General features: G+C 49.9%; 1 protein-coding gene across 2 annotated transcripts; it reads right to left on the bottom strand.

The window, feature by feature from the left end:
* Positions 1–6603: 6603 nt before the first annotated feature.
* CD37 (CD37 molecule) lies at positions 6604–15461 on the bottom strand. 2 transcript variants are annotated; one of them, XM_043998579.1, is made up of 9 exons: positions 15324–15461; positions 11098–11175; positions 10925–10997; positions 10502–10626; positions 10231–10305; positions 9462–9566; positions 8927–9316; positions 8733–8816; positions 6604–7567 (listed from the first exon to the last, which is right to left on the bottom strand). In XM_043998579.1, the coding sequence occupies exons 2-9, from the start codon at positions 11164–11166 to the stop codon at positions 7490–7492; spliced, it is 999 nt and encodes a 332-aa protein (XP_043854514.1). In that variant the 5' UTR covers positions 11167–11175; positions 15324–15461; the 3' UTR covers positions 6604–7489. The 2 variants fall into 2 exon arrangements, with proteins under 2 accessions (XP_043854514.1, XP_043854513.1); XM_043998578.1 differs by lacking the exon at positions 6604–7567 and having other exon boundaries at positions 7955–8816.
* Between the last annotated feature and the right edge of the window lie 5039 nt (positions 15462–20500).

Raw genomic sequence — 20500 nt, 5'->3', positions numbered from 1 at the left:
TTATTTTAAAATAAAATAATAAAGTTTTGAGTTCCAAATTCTATCCCTCCTTCCCTTTCCCTGAGATGGTAAGCAATCAGATATAGATATATGTACAATCATATAAAACATTTCCATATTAATAATTTTGTACAAGAAAATTTGAAAGAAAAAATGAAAGTGAAAAATAGCATGCTTCAGTCTGTATTCAAACAATATCAGTTCTTTCTCTGGAGGTGCATGGTATGTTTCATCATTAGTCCTTTGGGATTGTCTTGGATCACTGTATTGTTGAAAATAGATGAAGCATTCACAGATCTTCACTGAACAATATTACTATTGCTATTATATTATGTACAATGTTGTCCTGGTTTTGTTCACATTAGTTCATGTACATCGTTCCAGGTTTTTCTGAAATGATCCTGCTTGTAATTTCTTTTATTATTATTATTATTGTTATTTATTATAGTATAATAATATTCCATTACAATCTTACATTACAATTTCTTTAGCCATTCCCCAGCTGATGGCCATCCCTTTGATTTCCAATTCTTAGCCACCACAAAAAGAGCTGCTACAAATAGGTCCTCTTCCCTGTTTGTGGATGTCTTTGGGATATAGACCTAGTAGTGGTATTGTATTGCTGAATCAATGGGTATGCACAGTTTTATCGCCCTTTGGGCATAGTTCCAAATTGCTCTCCAGAATAGTTGAATCAGTTCACAACTCCACTAAGGGTGCATTAGTGTCCCAGTTTTCCCACATCTGCTCCAACACCCAACATTTTCCTTTTTTGTCATATTAGCCAATGTGATGGGTGTGAGGTGATACCTCAGAGTTGTTTTAATTTGCATTTCTCTAATCAATGATGATTTAGAGCATTTTTTCATATGACTATAGATAGCTTTGATTTCTTTGTCTGAAAACTGTCTGTTCATATCCTTTAACCATTTCTCAATTGGGGAATGACTTGTATTTTTATAAGTTTGACTTAGTTCTCTATATATTTAAGAAATGAGGCCTTTATCAGAGATACTTATTGCAATAATTCCTGCCCCTCCCCCCCCCCAGTTTTTTGCTTTCCTTACAATTTTAGTTGCATTGGTTTTGTTTGTGCAAAACTTTTAAATTTTATACGATCAAAATGATCTATTTTACATTTTGTAATGCTCTCTATATCTTCTTTGCTTGTTTCACTTTAGACTCCATTCATCTTGCTTCTCACCATGCATGTTCTCCAACCCTAATTTTCAATTTTGGAACCATAATCAAATCAAAACTTCCCTTGCTACTAGAAAGGATGTCTCAAACTACTCCTCAAAGGCTCCAGTAACTATCTCTGTGCCTATTTGGGCTAAAACTCCCTTCCCTGATCCCAGCTCCCCCATATATATTATATTAAAATAGAAGCTTCTTGAGGACACAAACTGTTGCGATTCTGTATTGGTGTCTCTGGTGCTTACTTGGAACATGGTAAGTCCTTAACGAATGCTTTTTCATATTCATTGAGCTGAATCTAATAAGAAAAAATGAATAGAGATAAACGTAAAATCATACAATGCCAGTCAGATGACATCAACAATATTGTACTCAGTTCTGGGTACTCCCGTTTAGGGCAGATGAGCATGCAGAAGGCTATCAGGATGAAGAAGGGGTTTGCATCATGTCACCTGAGGGTCAGCAGAAGGAAGGGGAGATGTTTAGACTGGAGAAGACGGGGGGAGAGAGGGACATGAAAACTCTAGCCAAAAATTCGAAGAATTGTTATGTTGACAGCGGAATCAGAAGCAAATGTTATGTTGCAAAAAGGAAAATATAGATGTGGGGCAGCTAAGTGGCCCTGAAGTCAGGAGGACCTGAGTTCAAATTCATCATCAGACACTTACTAGCTGCATGACCTTGGATAAGTCACTTAACCTAAAACGACCCCTAAAAAAGGGAAAATATGGGCTTGATATAAGTTAAAACAAAATCAAACCAAAAATAACCTTCCTACAAATTAGAGCTATTCAAAATTAAAATGGGTTACTTTGAAAGTACTGATACTTTCATTATTTATTATAGCTATAAACATAATGTAGTTTCCTGTATCAATATCTCTTGACACTAAGTTTTTTATTTCTGCTGTTTAATTACCTTTGTTTTTATTCTGTTACTTTTTTTTTAATCACCTGACGTGTAGGAAATTTTATTAATGGTCTTGTGTAGGGAGTGTTTATGTGTGTTTGTTGCCCGTGAAGGTTGTTGTGTTTGTCCTTCATTCTTGAAGTGGGTCATGACATCAGGAGGTGATGTCATGACTTGCAGTGAGGGAAGGCCGTGCAAAGTCATCTACCTCACTCTCTCCTCCAGAGCTATCCAGGTCCAGTGGCCCTAGATGGCTCCCGATGTTTGAGGCAATGGAAGTTAAGTGACTTGCCCAGGGTCAAGTGTCTGAGGCCAGATTTGAACTCAGGTACTCCCGCCTCTAGGGCCAGTGCTCTATCCATTGCACCACCTAGCTGCCCCAAACTCTTTTTGGTTGTTGTTCAGTAGTTTTAGTCATATTTGACTCTTTGTAACCTCATTTGGGGTTTTCTTGAAAAAGATACTTGAGTTATTTTTCCATTTCCTTTTTTTGTTTGTTTGGTTTTTGGCCAGGCAATGAGGGCTAAGTGACTTGCCCAGGGTCACACAGCTAGTAAGTGTCAGGTGTCTGAGGCCGGATTTGAATTCGGGTCCTCCTGAATCCAGGGCCAGCTTTATCTACTATGCCACTTAGCTGCCCCTCCATTTCCTTTTCCAGCTTATTTTACAGATGAGAAAACTGAAGCAAACAGGGTAATTTACCCAGGGTCACACAGCTAGTAAGTGTCTGAGGCCATATTTGAACTTATGAAAATGAGTCCTCCTGATTCCAAGCCCAGTGCCCTATCTACTACCCCACCTATCTGCTCCCCATGCAGGTTATATGTATGTCCAAATGGGTTTGTCAAAATTGTCTAGTAAGGAGGCTTTGGTAGATATCTTGGGTATCCTGCCCATACCTCCCTAAGTGGGACTTTGATTCCTGATTGGAATGGGGTAGGAAAGGAGACCATTATCCTGAACACTCAGCTCTCCTCAAAAAGGGGCACCAAACTAGAATTATATCTATCTGCACCTTTAAATAGGGGCAGCTAAGTGATGCCACAGTGCACAGAGCTCTGGGCCTACAGTCAGGAAGACTCATCTTCCTGAGTTCAAACCTGTTCTCAGACACCTATGACTGTGTGACCCTAGGCAAGTCATTTCACCCTGTTTGTCTCAGTTTCCTCATTTGTAAAAATGAGATGGAGAAGGAAATGGCAAACCACTCTAGTATCTTTGCCAAGAAAACTTCAAATGGGGTCATGGAGAGTCAGGCATGACTGAAAAATGAATAAACAAAGAACCCTTCACATTGCTAGTCTAGGAGAATGGTTTTCCCCTTGGGTTCAATCCACTTTCTTGGTTGTTATTCCTTAAAGAGGGAGGGATACTCCAAGCTTATATCTGGAGGTCTGACCTCTCCCCACCAAATGTTGGTTATGCAAAAGATCACCAAGTAGTGAAGAGCAAGTAAACCATTTCATGCAAGCAGGTTAGAAAATACCAAGTAAATGAACTCTCTCACGGGGAACAGGATACTCCAATTAAACCAGAAGAGTCCCTGAAGTCATCCAAAGGAAAATTTTCCAGTCTCTAAAGAATCACAGTTGAGAAGCCATATTTGCCTTATATGTCTAACCCTTCCCAAGGTCTTCTCAATTTTCAGAGACTCTGAGAGTCTAGAAACAGGTGTGCCCTTTCTTGAAGCAGGAAAGTAGAAGAATGTATGTCTTTCCCCAAGCTGTTGCCTCAACTGTGGCTCTTAGGCAGGTTCAGTGTTGCATCATCATTCTCTTAACCAATGAGGAGAGTCTTATGCAAAAGTTGTAAACTTGAAGCCAGGGTTACATATGTAAAATTATTCTACAGTACCCTTTTCCGAGAAGCTTTCTTTTGCCTTGTTTTCCATTTCTCATCTAGCATGAATTTTCTTCTTCTTACATATTTTTTGTTTTTGTTTTATATATTATGAGTGTAGAGTTTCTGAAATATATCTGAACTACTTCCTTTACATTTCTATTACTATATATATATATATATTTGCGGGGCAATGGGGGTTAAGTGACTTGTCCAGGGTCACACAGCTAGTGTCAAATGTCTGAGGTCAGATTTGAACTCAGGTCCTCCTGAATCCAGGTCCAGTGCTTTATCCACTGCACCACCTAGCTGCCCCCTCATTTATATATTTTCCCCTGCTTACTTTTTTTTTTTGGTGAGGTAATTGGGGTTAAGTGACTTGCCCAGGGTCACACAGCTAGTAAGTGTTAAGTGTCTAAGGCCAGATTTGAACTCAGGTTCTTCTGAATCCAGGGCCAGTGCTCTATCCACTGTGCCACCTAGCTGCCCCTATATATTTTCAATCAATTATCCAGTGTTTATTTTTTAGTTCATTTAGTATTTTGTTTTTCCCAGTTACATGTAAAAGTAACTTTTAACATTTTTTCTAGTTGCAATCTTTTATTCATTTTATTTTTAAAATATTATTATTATTATTATTATTATTATTATTGGTGAGGCAATTGGGGTTAATTGACTTGCCCAGGGTCACACAGCTAGTAAGTATCAAGTATCTGAGGTTGAATTTGAACTCAGGTCTTCCTGAATCCAGGGCTGGTGTTTTATCCATTGCGCCACCTAGCTGCCCCAACATTTGTTTTTAAAACTTTAAGTTCCAAATTTTCTCCCTTCCTCCCTCCCCAATCCCCCTCATTGAGAAGGTAAGCAATTGGATAGAGGTTATCCATATGTAGTCATGCAAAACATTTCCAAATTAGTCATATTGTGGGGAAAAAACAAGAAAAATAAAGTTTTGAAAAAGTATGCAAGTATGCTTCAGTCTGTATTCAGATACCATTAGTTCTTTGTCTCGAAATGGATAGCATTTTGCCCAAATCCTTGAGTTGTCTTGCATCATTGTATCAGCAAGTATTTATTAATCTCATGCTAGATGCTAGGCGTTGGGGATAAAAAGTGTAAGCAGTTCCTTCTGTCAAGGTGTTTACATCCTAGCCAGAGGAGACAACATATACATGTCCAGCTATAAACAAGCTTGGTACAGAGTAATTTGGGGAGTGGGGGAGGTGGGGTGGAGAAAGGCACTATCTTTTTTCTGCCCCTGCTGCCTTACTTTTTTTGTTTGTTTTTGTTTTTTGTGGGGCAATGGGGGTTAAGTGACTTGCCCAGGGTCACACAGCTAGTATGTGTCAAGTGTCTGAGGCCAGATTTGAACTCAGGTACTCCTGAATCCAGAGCCAGTGCTTTATCCACTGCGCCACCTAGCTGCCCCCTTACTTTTTTTTTTTGGCAGGGCAATGAAGATCGAGTGACTTGCCCAGGGTCACACAGCTAGTAAGTGTCAAGTATCTGAGGCCGGATTTGAACTCAGGACCTCCTGAATCTGGGGCTGATGCTTTATCCACTGCACCACCTAGCTGCCCTGCTGCCTTACTTTTAGAAATATGAATGAAGGAAGCAATGTCAAATAGAAGCAGTGTCACATTGCGGGATTCCCTCTGTGTCCAGGGTCAAGTTGTCCCACCTTACCCTCTACTCTTGCTCTAATGCCTCAAAAAAACTAAAGTCAGATTACCACATATCTCTCTGGTTCTACGCCCCCTCCCCCAGTAACCCGGTTGCTGCCGCCCATGGGGAATCACACCTCTCCTCTCCTGAGGTGTAATGAGGTACAACTTTTTCTTGGAAAGGGTGATTTCCTAATGTTTGCATTTCTGCTTGGGTAAAGCCCCTGATCTTTCTCTCGCCGTACATGCGCACTTCCCCACCGTGAGGTCCTTAGTGATATCTTCTCTTTTCCCTTCACACACAAGCTCTGGGGGGCGGTGGAGGGGGCGTTGCAATCATCTGCTGTGATTTCACGTTGTTTTACCTTTTGTGTTTATGTGGATTCAGCTTTAGTTTATCTTTGGTACCTACTTTTTCTTGAGGTATTGGAGAAATTTGTGGAAAACAACCATTTTGCCATGCCTACAACCTGAGATTGTTTTAGCTTTTGTGGTGACATTACACTGTTGACTCACCTTGGATTGTAATCCTACATCATTTTCAAACTAACTACTGCCTAGGTCCCCTCACATTTCATCTTTGTGATCCTGATTTTTTTTTGAACCCATGTCTAAGACTTTACACTTGGGGGGGGCAGGGCAATGAGAGTTAAGTGACTTGCCCAGGGTCACGGAGCTAGTGTTAAGTGTCTGGGGCTGGATTTGAACTCAGGTCCTTCTGAATCCAGGGCTGATGCTTTATCCACTGCGCCACCTAGCTGCCCCACCTTTACTTATTTTTATCACATTTTATCTCATTAGATTTTGCCCAGTGCTCCAGCCCACCAAGGTCTTTCACCTGCAAATGCCCCCTTCCTCTCCCTGGCCTTCCATTGGAGTTGGTGGCTTCGGTTGAGAAGTCCTCTCTAAGTAAAGGGAAGAAAGGCCAGTGGTCTTCTAGGGATAGCAAGGAGCCAATTAATACCTTCCTCTACACAGGCAATTTTACCAGCAAATTAAATGATTTTTATTTCTTACCCAGATCTCAAGGTTCATTGGACAGAAAGGGAATTGAAAAGGAATATGGATGAGAAAGAAAGAAACTGAGTTGTGTGACAATATGTTGGGAGTCTCAGGAAGTTCAAGGTACTGGAGGACAAGGCACTGGTGTCCCTGGGACCTGGGGTAGACAGAACACAGTGGGGTCCCTGAAAGTAGAAAAGGAGCAGAGGGAGACAGAACACAACAAAGGGAGAAGACTAGGAGAAAGAACTTGAGAGTAGGATGTCAGAATCCCAGAGTAGAGGAGAAAAGACTTGGGGATAAGAGGCTAGCTTCCCCAGGAGAAACAAAAGGACTGGGGCGGGGGGACAGAGTATTCAGGCCCCTTTCAACCAGAGCAAGAAGATGGGTGGGGGGGGGTCTATGGTGGACACTAAAATCCCTGGAGAAAGAAAAGGACACTGGAGGAGGAGGAGAGGGGGCTAGGATGCTAAGGGAGGTGGTAGAGAAGAGGGTTCTGGGGCTCAGACATCAGGGTTCCTGGAGCACAAGAGACTGGGATCAAGGGATGGAACCGCTAAGCTAGGACACCCTGAGTCACCACCTCCCGACCCTGCCGGGGCTAGAATATTGGGGTGGCCCTCAAAGATCGGATACTAGAGGATCCTTGCGAAGAGGTGGGCTCGATGCCCAGGAACCCTCCTAGGATGCTAAAGGAAAGGACCTGGCTGGCCCCGGAAGAGAGAGGAATGCTAGGGAACCAGAAGCCGCAGCTTCGGGGCAGGACTCCAGGGGCCCCTGGAGGAGAGCCGTATGAGGGAGAGGAGCAAAGTGAGAGGGTCCCGAGGGCAGGACTCGGGGTCTCAGGCGGCGTAGGGCGGGGGTGGGGGTGGGGTTGTCTAAGAGTATCGCGAGAGCTTGTTGTAGACGTGATCCAGGTTCCTGCAGAGGAACATCGAGAGCGACATGACCCCGAGCTAGGGAGAGAGGAAGGAGACACGGGTGGGTCAGAAGTGGAGCTGGTATGGGCTACGGACAAGGTTCAGTACGGGGTGAAGGCTCGTGGATGGGGGCAGAGACGCAGGGGGAGAGGTCAGAGGCAGGGCCGGCGGGTATAGAAGCAGGGGATCGCCGGTCCTGGGGCTGAGCTGGTCCTTTATTCGCAGCCCTGGGGCCCTAGCCGGCAGGCGGACCAGATGTTCCACCGCCTCGAGGACTGACGCTGCCGCGGCAGCCAGCGCCCCATCACCGTGGGTATTCGGCTCGGCGCCTGGACCCCCCACGAAGCGTACCCGCATGCCACGCCCCAATCGGCCAAGGGCGTCCCTGAACCGCCGTTCCCGCCCACCCCTGCCGCAGATGACTCGCCCTCCAGCCCTTGGCACCGGGAGCCCCAGCCCCGGGAGTGGGGCAGCATCACCAGCGTCAGCCCCACGGCAGCCACCTGCAACGGGACACGCGCGTCAGCCAGGCCCTGGGCTGTGCCCGGGCACATCTTGGCATATGGGAGAAGGACCATCTTCCTGTCCGCTCCTAGGCTCGCTCCCACCTCGTCAATCGTGGTGGGGTCTCTTTCCGCCCTGACCTACTAGATAAAAGCCAGCCCCTGGCTCTGGCACTGGGGATGGGTGTGCTCCTACTGAGGCCAATCGAAGCGCAATCCGCCCTCACAGTAGTCAGGCCGGGAAGGGTCCCTTTTCCATTCCTCACCGCCATCGGGGTTGGGGTTCATCTGACCTCGGCCAGCTGAGGTAGGACCTCCCTCGCCTCCCCATCTTTGGTCAGTCGGGCAAGGCCTCAGCTAATGGGCGTCCTCGGGCTGCCCCAGCCGAAATCCCTCAACTAAGAGGGAGAGGATGCGCTTTTCAGCCCACAGCCAACGAGGGGAGTGATGGCTGTCTCCCACCCTCACGGGGAGCGAACAGTCAGGGCGGATCTGTGACGGAGCGGGAAGGCTTTCCTGGAGAATGGAATGCTCCGGAGATAGGAGGAGCAGACGTGGCGAAAAGGTCCTCCTTGGCCTCCGTATCTCTTGGAGAAGGGAGGGGCTGGCGGAGAGCAGGGATCTCCAGGCTCGGGAGAAGCCGGGGGAGCGGGGACCCAGCCCCAGGACGGCGCTCCCCGTGGAGACGGGGTCCTCACCTCAAGCAGCCCTAGGCCCAGGCTGACGCCCACGATGGAGATGAGGTTGTTGTGCAGCCACGTGTAGATGCTGTGAGAGCAGCCCTGCGGGGGCGGGGCGAAAGAGTCAGGGTGCTCGGGTTAGCCCCGCCCTCCCCTGGGACCTTTCCCCCTACCGTCAGCCCCGCCCCCTCGGGCCCTCCCCTAGCCCCCACCTCCTGGTAGACCCCGCTGTCTGCCGTCATCAAGCATAACTCTCCGGAGCGCAGTCGGGCAGGGTTCCCGGGGCTGCCAGGACCCGTCAGGACCACGGGCATGCCTGGAGCAGAGACCACGGCGGCCCGAACCCCAGGGCCAGGTGGAGGCTGGCTGACTCTAGGGGAGTCCGCAGGGCTCAAGGGTAGGGATATTATCATCGAAGTGTTCTGGCAGGAGCAGGGCACACGCGGAACCGACCCAGGTGTCTGGGTCGAGGGCAAGAAGTCGCTGCTCTGGGCCGGGGAGGAAGTGGAGGCTCTGCCGCTGCCGCTGGGGGTCGAGTCATTGGGCCTCAGGGAAGACGCCAGCAGCCAGTCCCGGGGGGAGGTCCAGCCGCAGCAGCGAAGCTGGAGACAGATGGGTAGGGGTCACAGAGAGATAGATGCTCACTCACAGTTAAGGGCTCCTCGCCCGGCCCTCAGGGTCAGGGCCACAGGGGATATGGTGGCAGAGGGTCGTCAGGGGATAGATGCCAGGGTCCGGGACCCCCACCTGGAACTGCACAAAATCCCAGTTCTCAGCCGTGCTGTAAGCATCCGGGTACTTGTGGTAATTCTCGATAACGTCCAGCACGATGTCCTTCACCTTCCGCTCCAGCTGGGCCAGGAAAGGAGTGGGAGGGAGAGACGCAATGTCCAGATCTGCGATCTTCCTCAGTTGGGTCTTGGTTTCTGTCTCCTCAGCCTCCCTTCTCCCCGCACTCCCCCACCCTTCCCTCTGTCGTCTCCCGATCTGCTTTTTTCCCGGCCTCTATCCCCTAGTATTCTTTTTCTCTTCTCTGCCCTTTCTGCTGCTCCACCGTTTCCGCTCGTCTCGTGTCCCCCTTTCTGTGAGTCTCTGCAGCAGCCCCTCGCTGTCTCTGGGCTGGCCTCTTTCACGGGTCAGTGTCTCCCTCTGCACCTCCCCCTCTCCCGTCTTCCTCTTTCAGTCATCTCTGCCCCCTTCTTTCTCAGCCTAGTCCTTTCCTATTCTGCAGTTGGGCTTTCTCTGGCTGGTCTGGGCCTCAGATTTTGCCTCCCTCCCACTCAGTCTCTCGATTTGTGTGGTGGTTGTTTTTTTTTTTCTTTTAATTTCCCATTGGCGGGGGCAGCTAGGTGGCGCAGTGGATAAAGCACCGGCCCTGGGTTCAGGAGGACCTGAGTTTAAATCCTGCCTCAGACACTCGACTAGCTGTGTGACCCTGGGCAAGTCACTTAACCCTCATTGCCCCTCCCCCCCCAAAATAAAAATTCCCATTGGCCAGCCGGCAGATGTCACTCACAAGGCCGTGCTGGGTGTAGATGAGGACTCCTATTGTGATCTGGGTGGTGAACAGGAGCAGCAGAAGACTAAAGTACTGAGGAGAGGGTGGAGTTAGTGCGGCCACCCAGGGGTCGGGGGAGGGGGGCTGGGAGAGGACAGGGATAGTCCTTGGAGCTGCTCTGAAGGCCAGAAGGTCCCTAAGGACACATGAGGCCTCAGGGGTTGGGGGAGTCCAAGGGGGAGCATCTCCATGCTGTAGGGGTGGCGGGGAGTGTTTAAGGACCACTCACAAGGCCAAGGAGGCACCGAATCTCTTTGAGAGCTCCAAGACATCCTAGGAGGGATAGGAGGCCCGTGAGGACCCCAGAGATGGCCAGGGCGTAGGACCATACCTTCAGCGGTGTAAAGGACAGGCCTGCAAGACACCCACAGAATGGTGGGAAGAGGGAGGTAAAGAAGGTGTCCAGGTGGGAAGAGGGAACTATAGGCTCATGGAAGGAATTTTGGAACCCAACCCCCTCTTTGGATAAATGGGGAAACTGAGGCTCATAAAGGGGAAGGGACTTGACCACAATCAGACAGGAAGCTGGGGTCAGGGCCAGGATTCAGAAATGCCATCCAATTCCCATCACCACAGCTACCTCCTGGGTCCCAGAGGAAGGTATCCCTAGGTCAGGGGTCATAGTTAGGAGTTGAGGTAGAGAATCCCTTACCCAGGAAAGAGGCAAAGCTGTTCTTGTCGATGAGAATCCAGAGGCCAAAACAGAATACCAGGCTGCCCAGAACCTGAGGGGGCAGGAAGGATTGAGCGGGGGAACCAGAGATGGCTTAAGGAGGATCATGGGAGGGGGAAGGGGGGATCAGGGCTTTGGGTAGGATAACTCACGAAGAAGAAGACGTTGAAGACAAAGAGGAAATATTTGGTGAGGTTGAGACAGCCCTTCTCCGCTGCCATGGCCTTAACCTGGGGGTTTAGAGACAGGAGCCAGGAAATGCAGACTCAGAGATCTTGAGAGGTACAGATGCCAAGACCTCAAGCTTCACGTGTCCCAGCCTGAAGCTAGCCCTCCCCACTTCCTAATTTTAGCCAAGCGTGCTTCTAGTCACTCAGGCTCACAAGTTTGGAGTGATCCTTGACTCCTCTCTCACCCTCACCCTGAGACACAATGAGCTCTAAATGTTATTAGTCCTATGTCAGGATTTCACTCGTCAATGAAAGACAAAGAACAGATCAATAAAGTGAGTATGCATAAAAGAACTAGAACACAAGACGACTACATCTCTTTGTGCCCACCCACCTTTTCTCCTAGTCCCACTGCTTTCCAGCTTTCAGGTTCTAACCTTTGGACATTTTCTCCTGGACGATTCAAATGCCTTTAAATGTACCAGCTGTTAGGCTAGGTGCAGGATCACACAGACAAAAAAAACAGGTCAGTCACTGCCCTGAAGGAATTTTCCTTCGATTAAGGGCATATAGGGCATCTAGGTGGCAAAGCAGATAGAATGCCAGACCTGGAGTCAGGAAGACCTGAGTTCAAATCCAGCCTCAGACACTTCCTAGCTGTGTAGCCCTGGACATGTCACTTTAACTCTGTTTCAGTTTCCTCATCTGTAAATGAGCTGGAGAAGGAAATAGCAAACCACCCCAGTATCTCTGCCAAGAAAACCCTAAATGGGGTCACAAAGAGTCAGACGAAAACAACAGGGGCATACAACATACTATATATATATATATATATATATATATATATATATATATGGCAGAAAGAGGAGGGAATTGGGAAAGAAATCCAGGAGGATTTGAGGCTCAATCCACCCCAGTGAGACAATTGAAATAGCCTTCAGTTTCCAGGAGACCTCCCTGCCTCCAAGCCCTATCGGCTCAATTTCTTCATCATCTTCCCAATGCCCATGACTCCCCTCTGTCTCCAGGACAGGTTTTTCTCCCCATACTGTCTTGCAGTCCATCTGACTCTGATCTCCCCCCTTCTTGAACTAGGTCCCCTGACTCCCTCCCCCGCCCCCACCTTTTACACTCCAGCCATTACAAGAAGACTCTTCCTGTGTTATAGTCTTTCCCACTTTGCTCCCATGCATTCGAATTCCAGGCCTGGGATCAACACCTTCCTTCCAAGAGAGATGATGTGTGCCTCCTGGCTGTAGTCACCACCCTCTCCACATCAATAAGAAAAAGATTCCCCCCCCCCAAAGTCCCAAATTATCTCCACTTGCTCTAGAGAAAGAGGAGCAGTGATTCTGTTGTCCTGAGGACCTGGGTACAAATCCTGCCTCCAATACTTGCTAGTTGTGTGGCTCTGAGCATGTCAATTTAGCTCCCCTCAGTTCTCAATCTATGATCCTTCCATGCTGTGATCTTTCTTCAGACCTCCCAACTTCAATACAGCTTCCTTCATGAAGCCTTCTCTGATTCCCCAGCCCAGGGCACCTCTAATCATATTGTCCCAGAGCCTTAGGTTTGGCCTCTTGGCTTCGAAGAGAATCTTGGCCTCAAAGAGCTTACAATCTAATTAACGAAGCAGATAGACGGCTAGGAGCTCAGTGCTTGGCCAGTGTTTAATGTAGAAGGGAAAGAGAGGAAACAAACTAAAGAAGGTGACTCCTTCCACCAAGATGGGAGGGAGACTCCAAAAGAGGAAGCATCTACAGTGCCCATCTCCTCCCAGCTTCCCCAGCCCAGACACCGACACACACACAGACACACACACCTCCTCTAGGTCCCTGGTTTCCTTGTTTCCCTCTGAGTCCCCTGTTTCCTGAGGGTCCCTAGTCTCCTGAGAACTGTCCGGGATCCTAGTCTTCTCAGACTCTTCAGGTTCCCAGCTCTCCTCAAATCTTACACAACCTCTTACTTTTTTCTCTCTTGAACTCCTGGTCTCCCTATGGTCCCTGACCTGTGTCTCTTTTAGGCTCCAGGTTTCCCCTGGACCACTGATCCCCTCAGTCTCCCCTAGACTCTTAGTCTCAGTGTGCTCTTGTTTCCTGTTACCCTCACTCTCCCCTGGGCCCATGATCCCCATAGTCTTTCCTGGGCCCCTGATGCCCTCAGTCTCCCCTGGACCCCTTATGCCCTCAGTCTCCCCTGGACCCCTGATGCCCTCAGTCTTCCCTGGGTCCCTGATGCCCTCAATCTCTCCTGGGCCCCTAAGTCCCTCAGTCTCCCCATGGCCCCTGAGTCCCTCAGTCTCTCCTGGGCCCCTGCTCTCATTCTCCTCTGGATCTCTGGTCTCTGTCTTCTCCCCTGGGCCCCTGATGCCCTCAGTCTCCCCTGGGCCCCTGATGCCCTCAGTCTCTCTTGGGCCCCTGATCCCCTCAGTCTCCCCTGGGCCCCTGAGTCCCTCAGTCTCCCCTGGGCCCCTGAGTCCCTCAGTCTCCCCTGGGCCCCTGAGTCCCTCAGTCTCCCCTGGGCCCCTGATCCCCTCAGTCTCCCCTGGGCCCCTGATCCCCTCAGTCTCCCCTGGGCCCCTGATCCCCTCAGTCTCCCCTGGGCCCCTGATCCCCTCAGTCTCCCCTGGGCCCCTGAGTCCCTCAGTCTCCCCTAGATCTCTGGCCTCTGTATTCTCCTCTGAGCCTCTGACCCCCTCAATCTCCCCTGGATCTCTAGTCTCTGAATTTTCCCCTGGATCTCTGACCTCTGTAGTCTCCCCTGGGCCCCTGATCCCCTCAGTCTCCCCTGCGCCTCTAATCTTTTCAGTCTCCTCAGAGCCCCTGGTCTCCTCAGACCTCTCTGGGTCCCCAATTTCAGTCTCTTTGGGGCCCTCAACCCCCTCATTCTCCTCTGGGCCTCTGGTCTCCTCAGCCCCCTCTGGGGTCCTGATTTCCTCAGATCCCTGTGGACCACTGGTCTCTTCAGAGCTATGGGGGTCTCCTGCTCCCTCTGGTTCTCTGGTCACTGCTGTTCCTGAGGTCTGGGGGGACCTCTCCCACGCCTTCATGGCTTTGGGGATGTGGAGGACAGAGAGAAATGGACTATGGGTCCAGAGCAGCTCCTGCTTGGGCCTTTCCCTTCATCCAGGTCTCCTCCTCAGCCCAGCCCCAGTTAGACCAGGCTCTACCTCACAGAGACCAGATGACCTCATGGAGCTGAGGCTCTGTGGGGCCCAGTGTCACTTGGGCTGTCCCTCTGTGTGTATCTCTCTTCCTCAAAGGCTCAGGAACCTAGAATGGCATAGCTAGATGGAGAGCTTTAAGAACAATGAGTCCAAATATCTCATTCGCCACATTTGGGCTCTGTCCTTGTTTTGAGGCCCTGTGTCTCTTTCTGTTTCTGTCCCTCCGAGCCTCACCGTGTGCCTCAGTATCTCTGTGCCTTCATGTCTCAGGCTCTGGGCTGAGCCTCCTGTTTCTGTCCAGATGGGTCCCCCTGAGTCTCTGCCCCTTACACCTGGGGCTTGGCAAGATCCCTAGGGACACAGCACCCGTAAACTCCCTCAACTCCCCCCCCCCCGGAAATACAGTGGTTTCCTCCTGGGTCACAGGCGACGCCTGAGGAAGTGGGGGGAAGGGCGGCCACCCGAAGGGGGGAATACCAGAGCTCTTGGTGGCGAGAGGGGGGTTGGGTAGGGTGGCGGGGGGGGGGGTACTCAGGATCAAGGACCTCCTGTCGGAGGTGCACAGGGACAGCAATGGAAGGAGCCGCTGAGTCGCCCATAACGAAGAAACGGGCTCGAAGGGGTTTGTTTCCCCTCTTAATGCTTAGAGATCTCTAGTTGAGATCCTGGGTAGTGTTGGGAGAGGCAAGAGAAGCTTGGGGCAAAGAGAAAGGGGGAAGGGGCTTATTTCTTAAGCGCTTAGAGATCCATTTCCGAGTATGACTATGAGCTTGAGTGCGTATGTCTTGCGAGCGCAAGAGAGCAAGCGCAAGGATGTCAGACAAAAGGGTCGGAGTGGGGAGGAGAGAGTTGGGCTTCAGCCACAAGCGCCTAGAGATTCCCCATTCCAGACCACGTGGGTATGGGAGTGCAGGTGTGCGTTAGTGTGTGCGGGACACCTGGACTCTGAAGTGCGGAGAAAGCCGGGCCAGGTGCCCCTCAAGCGCTTAGAGATTCCCACCCCCCCCCCCACCCCCCCGGCTAGAAGGGAAGGTCCGCTCACCTCGTAAGAAGCCTCTGCTCAGGTTCGGACGGAAAGTGGCCAGGCCGGGTGACCGTGCACTAGGTTTTGGAAGGATGGTTAGACTTGTCTGCCTCGAGCCACCCAGCTTCCCCGCCTCCCACCTGTCCGGGAAGGAGGAGGTACTGATTGGCTTGTGCATAGAGGGGGCGGGGCCAGATTTCTAGAGGCCCTTCCCCTGGAAGCCTGGGGTTTGAGAGTGGGGCGTAGCCGCCTTGGACTCCGCCTACGATGTCTCCCGCTCCCTTCTCTCCTCCAGTGAAGAAGTCAGAAGTTACCTCCATCAGCTCTCTCCCCTTGAGAGCGATCCAGTTCTAGACTTGGGGAATGGTTTCCAAGTTCTGAATGGGAGAGGAGCTCCGGGCTTCTATGTTTAGGCTCTAGGTGGATTGAGGCAGCCCCTGAGTTCTAGATCTGAGTTCTTGTGTCTGGGGGTGGGGCTTCCCTGGATTCCGGTCTTTAGGTGGAGGGTTTGTTTGGGGGGGGGGGGGGCGGCATACCTCCTAGGTTTTAGATTCAGGGGAAATTTTTTAGTTCCAAGGTTTGGGGTTATACAGGACAGCATCTTGGGTTCGAAGTCGGCTTTTCTGTGGGTGGTGTCTCTTCACTCCAACTCTGTCTTCTTTGGAACTGAGTTTCCACATCTACAAAATGAGGGGGTTGGGCTCTATCTCTGTGAGGCGCGGCCTGCTCCCCGGCCCGGATCTGTCCTCACCATTCAGTGGGGCTTAGTGGAAGTTGTAGCTGAACGGTCAGTCTGGAGCAGCAAGGTTGAATACATCCTTGCCAGGGGGCAGCTAGGTGGCACAGTAGATAAAGCACCGGCCCTGGAGTCAGGAGGACCTGAGTTCAAATTCGGCCTCAGACACTTGACGCTTACTAGCTGTGTGATCCTGGGCGAGTCACTTAACTCTCACTGGGGGCTCTCTGGAGGCTCCCCTATCTGTGCTACCGGAATAGAATCAGTGAGCAAGGGTGCCCATTTTGAGGGCATGGAGGGAGGAGGGGTCAGTGGGCAGGTGGGCTGGGGAGGGCCAGGGCAGAGGGCAGGCTGACCTGCTCTGGCTCCCTGGGGACAGGTATGCTTGGCTCCCTGAACCCTCCTCTTCTTCCTGTCTCCCCCACCAGACACTTTCTCTTCCTGTATATTTTCTTGCTGTTTACCATGGGGTTATTTATGGAGGTGACCTTGGCACAGCAGCTGGACCCAGGCTCAGTGGAGGTCTAGTTCCCTGGCTGGGAAGGGGGCAGTGTGGGCTTAGCCAGCTGTCCGGGGAGGCCATGCTCTGCCCTCTACAAGATGGGGCCTGGATCAGGCTGGGGAAGCCCCAGAGGAGTCCAGCTATGCTTAGCCTGATTGCTTCTCTCCATGGGAGCTCTATGGTGTTTTTCACTTCAATGGCATCATGACCTGGAGTATCTTTTACCTCAGCCAGTCCTTCCCATCGCCCCTGACCTGGAGCCACTTCATCAGCCTGGTGAGGGCTGAGGGCTAAGGCAGGCCTGGTTCCTCCCATCCCTGAGCTGTCTTACTCCTGTTGGGAATCCATCAGATCCTGAGTGTTCCTGGACCTAATTCCGGTACTGTGAGATGCTGGAGTATCAGCGAGAGTGGGGGGCCTGGTCTTGAGCCTCTCTGTCTGCCTTTTCCCGGCCTGGTTCTTTGTTGTACTCTCCTCGGTCCAGAGCATCAAGTCTATAGGGAGGGTGGGTGGCAGGTAATCACTGGTCCTGCAAACATGGTGACCTTTGATCCCACTGACCCTTGCTCCTGGAAACCCCTGCTTCCTTGCCCTTGGATCCATTGACTCCTGAGCTCCCTCCTGCCAGTCACCCTAACTGCTGGCCCTGAGGAATGTCTCCGAGCCCCCAGATTGTCTGTTTCTCGTTGATGTTTCCCTCTGTTGGGCTGCTTTGCTTCTTCATCAGGGGCTACCTGTTGGAAGGTGCAGCCGATGGGCTGAGGGTGGCTGGACCAGAGGGAGGGGCACTGAGCAGAAAAACCCAGGAGACCTGACTTCTGCACCTCCTATCGAGGGGAACACGAGCAAGTCCATTCAACTCCGTCTCAGTGTCCCCTTTGTAAAATGGGCACAGTGAGACCTATCTGCATCACTCACCCCAAACTACTGCCCCTGGCGTCCCGGGAGGTCCTCCCAGAAGCCCAAAGCGTTGGCCTTTACACAGCTCATCCGTTATTCTTTTGGGGCCGAACTAGGCTCTCACAGTTGGCTCCTCAGGCTGGCTCTTAGGTTCTCCCCGTCTCTGCTTCTCTTTCTGTCTGCTCCTCCCTTTCTCCCCATGTCTACCCCAATGTACAGACATGGCCCATCACCTCCGTGACTTCGTGGAAGTGGGTGGGGACCCAGTTATTTGCTCTGAGCCTGGGTTTTCAGGAAACATCATTGCCTTTGCCTCTACATGCCTCGACACCACAACAGCACCCTTATCAACTTGGTCATATGCCGAATGACCACAGAGGTGGTCTTCAGCATGCTTGGCTTCTGGGCCACTGTCCTCACCCTAGGGCAACCCTCCCCCCACAACCCGAAGGGACAAGGCCCAGCTTACTGTGTGGCTCCCCCTTCTGAGCCTTGGTTTCCCTATCTCTATAATCTTCCATTTAATTCCATCCATATCAACAGTCATTAAGCACTTATTTATGGGCCAAGTACTGATGATACAAAGACAGAAATAAAACTGCCCCTGCCCTCAAGGGGTTTACATTCTTTTTTTTTTTTTGGTGAGGCAATTGGGATTAAGTGATTTGCCAGGGACACATAGCTAGTAAGTGTCAAGTGTCTGAGGTTGGATTTGAATTCAGGTCCTCCTGACTCCAGGGCCGGTGCTCTATCCACGGCGCTGCCTCAAGGGGTTTCTGTTCTATTGGCAGAAACAGTATGAGCACAGAGAAACAAATACAAAATCAATCCAAAGTGATTCCTGGGGCTTCGGCCAAGCTGTGGGAGACCCTAATGATTTTCGCAGCCAGGTGGTAAGGAACTGCATGATGTGAAATGAGGACTTCGTGACTGGAGGGAGAGAGGTCAGTTAGGAGGCTGCCACAGTCAGATGGATGAGAGTCTTTACCTGGGGCTATTCTGTGTTGGGTGATGAGGGTCTGTGCTACCTCTCCCAGGGTGGAGATCTGGCTCCTGAGGGGAGGAGAGGGCAGGTTGGGGAGGACCCAGAGATGACACGCACCTGGGCACCTGGAAGGATGGGGCTGCCTTTGGCAGAAATAGGGAAAGTGGGGAAAGGGCCAATGTAGGAGGAAGGGGAATGAATTAGGGTTGGGGGCTCCATGGGCCTCTTGCTCCATCTGTCTCATCACCTGGTTTCCCAGAGCCTATCCTGGACCTGGTGGCAGCCAAAGTACACAGAGCACTGGACCTGGACTTGGGAAGACCCCAGTTCAAATATGACTTCATGCCTCCTAGCTGTGCCACCCCAGGCAAGTCACTTAACTTCTCCTGGCCCCCAGGGGAAGGTGCAGCAAGACAAATTTAGGCTTCACACAAGTGTAGGGTGCAATAATAAGTCTCCATAGGCTCACTTACACAGCTAAAAAGGTGGAGGGACAGAAAAGCTACTCAGAGTGCAATCCATACCTGCTCCACCAGATGTCGCACCAAGCTCTAACCACTCCAGCTTCCAGCTCTCCTTGGGTCTTAAAGGATAGATGGCAAGTCCCCAGTTGGGTCCCTGTGGCCTCAAGCCCAAGCCCCCTGTCTATGTCCCCTTCCCATGAGAGAAGAGACTGTCCTGGATTCCACACAACTCCCAGCCTACTTTTGGGTGCCTTGGGAATCAGAGCAGGGTCATAAAATTATCTCATAACTAACTATCGGGATGGCTCACCCCCCATTATCTCCTTCCCATTTTCACACAACCCAAAGGACCACACACTCAGGTTATAGATTAGGCCACAATCACTAATAGAATTGAAAAGTATTTTAGAGTTCTAAAATGCCCAACAACCTGCCTCTTGTTTTTGTTTTGTTTTGTTTTGTTTTTTTGCAGGGCAATGAGGGTTAAGTGACTTGCCCAGTGTCACACAGCTAGTAAGTGTCAAGTATCTGAGGCCAGATTTGAACCCAGGTACTCCTGAATCCATGGCCGGCGCTTTACCACTTCGCCACCTAGCTGCCCCCCAACCTGCCTCTTGTAAGACGAACTCCCAGCTCCCGAGGGACTGCAGCCATTCAAGTTAATAGCTTAAGTTCTACCCCCCCCAATCTTAATAGTATTATGTTTTTTTCTAGTTACATGTAAAGATAGTTTTAAACTTTTTTGTGGGGCAATGAGGATCAAGTGACTTGCCTAGGGTCACACAGCTAGTAAATGTCAAGTGTCTGAGACCAGATTTAAACTTAGGTACTCCTGAATCCAGTGCCAGTGCTTTATCCACTGTGCCACCTAGCTGCCCCCTCAACATTTGTTTGTGGTTTTTTTTGTGAGGCAATTGGGGTTTAAGTGACTTGCCCAGGGTCACACAGCTAGTAAGTGTCAAGTGTCTGAGGCCAGATTTGAACTCAGGTACTCCTGACTCCAGGGCCAGTGTTTTATCCATTGTGCCACCTAGTTGCCCCTCAACATTTGTTTTTATAAGATTTTGAGTTCCAAATTTTTCTCCCTCCTTTTCCTCCCCCCTCTCCAAAGAAAGAAAGCAATCTGATATAGGTTATATACAATCACATTAAACATATTTCCACATTAGTTGTGTTGTGAAAGAAGAATCAGAACAAAAGGAAAAAACAAAAAGAAAAAAAACCAGAAAAGTAGAAATAGTATGGTTCAATCTGCATTCAGATTCTACAATTCTTTTTTATCTGAATGTGGAGAGCATTTTCCATCATGAGTCCTTTGGAATCATCTCAGATCATTGTATTTTTTATGTTGAATGTAGCAATTTTATTTGAGTTTAAATTATTTACAAAAACCCAAAGACATACTTCATGAAATTGGTACAAACTACTTTTTCCTGCTATTGGTTTTTGCTCCAAAGATCACAGCTGAGAAATACTGTATAAAATTAAAATAGGATTGTATTCAGAAAAGTACTCTACAATTCTAATTTCTAATTGATAGTATTTACAGAAATATTTACAATGGAAAAAAGTTACTTTAAAACTTTAATTTGCTATGCCCAAAGGGCT

This window comes from Dromiciops gliroides, chromosome 3 (genome assembly GCF_019393635.1).
Source record: "Dromiciops gliroides isolate mDroGli1 chromosome 3, mDroGli1.pri, whole genome shotgun sequence".
NCBI lineage: Eukaryota > Metazoa > Chordata > Mammalia > Microbiotheria > Microbiotheriidae > Dromiciops > Dromiciops gliroides.
The sequence above is the reverse complement of the archived record's forward strand: the minus strand, read 5'-3'. Positions and strand labels throughout refer to the sequence as shown.

Coding starts and splice junctions, on each gene's coding strand:
- CD37 (XM_043998578.1), bottom strand. CDS start 11,166: ATGGCAGCGGAGAAGGGCTGTCTCAACCTCACCAAATATTTCCTCTTT. Junction 10,627..10,924: donor CAGCTTTGCCTCTTTCCTGG/GTAAGGGATTCT, acceptor GGTGTCTTGCAG/GCCTGTCCTTTACACCGCTG. Junction 8,817..8,926: donor ACAGCGGGGTCTACCAGGAG/GTGGGGGCTAGG, acceptor CCGCCCCCGCAG/GGCTGCTCTCACAGCATCTA.